Source organism: Temnothorax americanus, unplaced genomic scaffold (assembly GCF_048541705.1).
Source record: "Temnothorax americanus isolate GAGA-0224 unplaced genomic scaffold, ASM4854170v1 Scaffold162, whole genome shotgun sequence".
Lineage (NCBI taxonomy): Eukaryota > Metazoa > Arthropoda > Insecta > Hymenoptera > Formicidae > Temnothorax > Temnothorax americanus.
Window position 1 is genome coordinate 4,232 of NW_027509299.1, and position 3,265 is coordinate 7,496.

General features: G+C 35.6%; 1 protein-coding gene across 1 annotated transcript; it reads right to left on the reverse strand.

Moving 5' to 3' along the window:
• Positions 1-254: 254 nt before the first annotated feature.
• On the reverse strand, positions 255-1,731 carry LOC143895666 (uncharacterized). The gene is made up of 3 exons (XM_077402958.1): positions 1,054-1,731; positions 779-979; positions 255-686 (listed from the first exon to the last, which is right to left on the reverse strand). The coding sequence occupies exons 1-3, from the start codon at positions 1,297-1,299 to the stop codon at positions 255-257; spliced, it is 879 nt and encodes a 292-aa protein (XP_077259084.1). The 5' UTR covers positions 1,300-1,731.
• Positions 1,732-3,265: the final 1,534 nt, after the last annotated feature.

Genomic DNA, 3,265 nt, shown 5'->3' on the forward strand with positions numbered 1-3,265 from the left:
ATCCTTTGGTAATAAACTATATGTTATTTAATTGTACACTGCAATCGAGGACGCACAATGTATACTCTTTAACAGTGGTTATTTGGACACACATAAAACAACTGTAATCGCAGTTAATAACCACAACATAAACGTTTATGAAAATATTCTAACAAATTAAATTAAAAGTAGTACTAGCTGCAATAACTTATTATAAGAAGAGTTTTCCTTGTATAACATACATATGCCAAGCTAACAAAGAAGTCAATGTTAATTTAAGACATTTGGCATCTTTCTGCGGCCGAGGCAATGCGTTCCTTAGCCTCTGCACATCTAGCTATATATTCGAGTTTTTGTTTATAATACTCTTGTTTTAGTTTATAATCTTTATTAGCAATATCAACTAGGTTATCAGAAGCTTCTTTAGTCTGTTCTAATTTCCGAATTGCAAAAGGCTTTTTACCTTGTGTTTTAGTACATTTACTGGTACCATTTACAACAGCATCACTTTCAATATTATTGTTTTTCTTTTTTCCCATCGCATCGAATGTGTTCTCTTTATTATCGTTTATGTCTGCTAACATTGATTTTTTCACGGTGTCATAGTTCTCTTCAAGGAATTCTATGTCGTTGTCAAATGCCATTGTTTTTAGGGTTGTACTGTCCGTATCAAAATATTCCACTTCCTTGATAATTACATCATCATCCTATACATATGTTCCACAATATTTATTCATACACACATATCTACATATAGTTATGGTTTTACACTTCATATATATTACAGTGTACATAATACCTCTTCGTTAAGCTGCATTTCAGTAGTTGACTCTCGTGAAGTGGAATGTCCATCCGTTAGATTTTTGGGGATCAATGACATGACTTTTTCTTCGTCCGGTGTAAGAACTGTTGTACATAGTTTTCCACCTCCTGTTTGACGTCTATGAACGTTAATTTCTCCTTGCTTTGATTTGCTTCGGGACCAAAAATCTTGCCAACACTATATAAACAAATTGTTTCTAATCAAAAAGTATTATTTACATTACGTACTGTAATAATAATAATTTTAATTACCTTGCGCCATGCCTTCCAATTTTTTTCGGCACCGTTACAAGCATTTAAAATTTCAGCAATTTCTTGCCACAACTTTGCAGCATGATCGACCGTGAAAGTTTTCGAAAACTTGCCACTTACGAGATTCGGGTGATTCGTCATGTACTCTGTCAGCAAATTACGCTGTTCCTCGCTAATGTTGCCCGATCTCTTCTTCTTCTCACTCTTTATCATTTTATTATTGCTCGAAACCGTGGAATAATTCATAACTGCGATGACAATAACAAAGCTGTAGAAAGCTCGATATATGTAGGTTAAGTAGTAGTTCCTGCGCTGTTGCCAAACCTAATTCGTGTTCGCAAGGAAGCGCATACGTTTGGTCCTTCCCACGTTCCGAGCGCTCGCATCGCCTATTCGAGAATTGCAACTAACGAGCGTGCTCGTATCTCATCCACTCGAAATGCTCGTATGCGCAAACTTGCGAGTGAGTTTGAGAATCGAGCCCCAGACCATTGGTCGCTCTGTACGAGCGATCACGCGATGTGCACCTGGGACCGTATTCTCGAACCTGCCTTAATGATTTTCGTATATGCGACTTTCTATTTGAAAAGCATTGAATTTCGCATGCGAGTTTCATGAAAACGATTCGAGAATAGGGCCCCTGTGTTTCAGGCGCGAGCAAAAACACCAAAAAGAAACCGGGGGGAAGGCAAATAAACGCGTTTTGGAGCAAATCTAGTGTTCTCGAATATTCCCAACGCTCGCTTTTACTTTGCGAGCGTTAGATTTTCAACATGCCGCCCGTTTCGTATTCAACGGAATGCGAAACAAACGGGGTGGAACGAGGTCGCATAAGTGCGCACGCAATGAGAGCTGAAGTCTTATGATACATTCAATTATACACTATATACACTTGAGAGCTTACAGTCTAATGATTAATTTGTAAAATTACTTTTACAATTTTAATATTTATAATTTTTTATGTAATTTATGCAAAAATTTATTAAATATATATTTTATTAACATTTTAATTATTTATATTATATTCATTTATACAGTTTTATAATTTTTTAATTTATAAAATTTTTCTGTATATTACATTTTTTGTAAAACATTTTTTATTTCCTTCTATTAGATGTCCTTGATTGCTTAATTCATCAATCTTAATTTTCACACTTTCTTTTCTGGTTGCTCTAGAAAATGCCACATAAAGTTGACCATGAGCAAATACAGGATGTAGCAAATAAATTCCAACTTTTTCTAAACTTTGTCCTTATGATTTATTGATTGTCATGGCAAATGACACTCGAATAGGAAACTGTCTTTGTTTAAACTTAAATGGCAGTTCCAAATCACTTTTAATTAAATATATCGTTGGAATAAAGACAATCTGTCCTCGAGCAGGACCAGTTAGAACCTCTGCATAAATTAGATTATTTTTCAAATTAGTAACAATAAATCTTGTGCCATTACAGAGTTCTTTTTTAGTATTTACATTTCTTAATAGGATTATTGTAGCACTGACTTTTATTTTAAGTCGATGAACTGGCATTCCAGAAGGTGTCAGAGAGTTTAAAAACTCAGTTGGAAAATTCAATTGCTCTTGTGGATCATCACTTACAATAGAGTCAATTGAGAGATACTTTTTTTCTTCTCCTTCCATTAGACAAAGAATTTCGTCATTAATTTTGAATATATCCTCATTCTTAGGACAAAGAATCGTTCGATCTGGATTTTCTTTAATCTGTTTCATGCGGTGATTCTATCACCAAAAATTTCAGCAATAAGAGATTCTTTTGATATAAAATTCTGGGGAATTTCAATTGTATCGAGATGTAGTCCATCCGTATTTGATAATTTACCATCTCCGAGTTGCATTAGCCAATTTGCAAATTCTTTTTCTTCCCCAGTTCTCATATTTTGCTTTAGTTTAACCTGAGTTACATTCCTCCATATAGAACTGTATTTTACAGTCGACTCAATTATGGCTGCTTTCTGTGCATGTGGCACTACGGGAAGATTTTGTTGAGGCACGCGAATCGCAAGTAATTGAATATTGGTTATAAACTATAATGAGGTTTATTATAAGGAACGTTACATAGAGAGTGGACACGTGTGTAACCGACAATGGTAAAGAGCGGACTGAGGAGGTAGAGGAAGTGGGGGTATACATGGGCGCTGCGTGCGCACACTGGTATCAGGCGCGGGGGCGCCTGTCGTCGTTGTCTCCGTC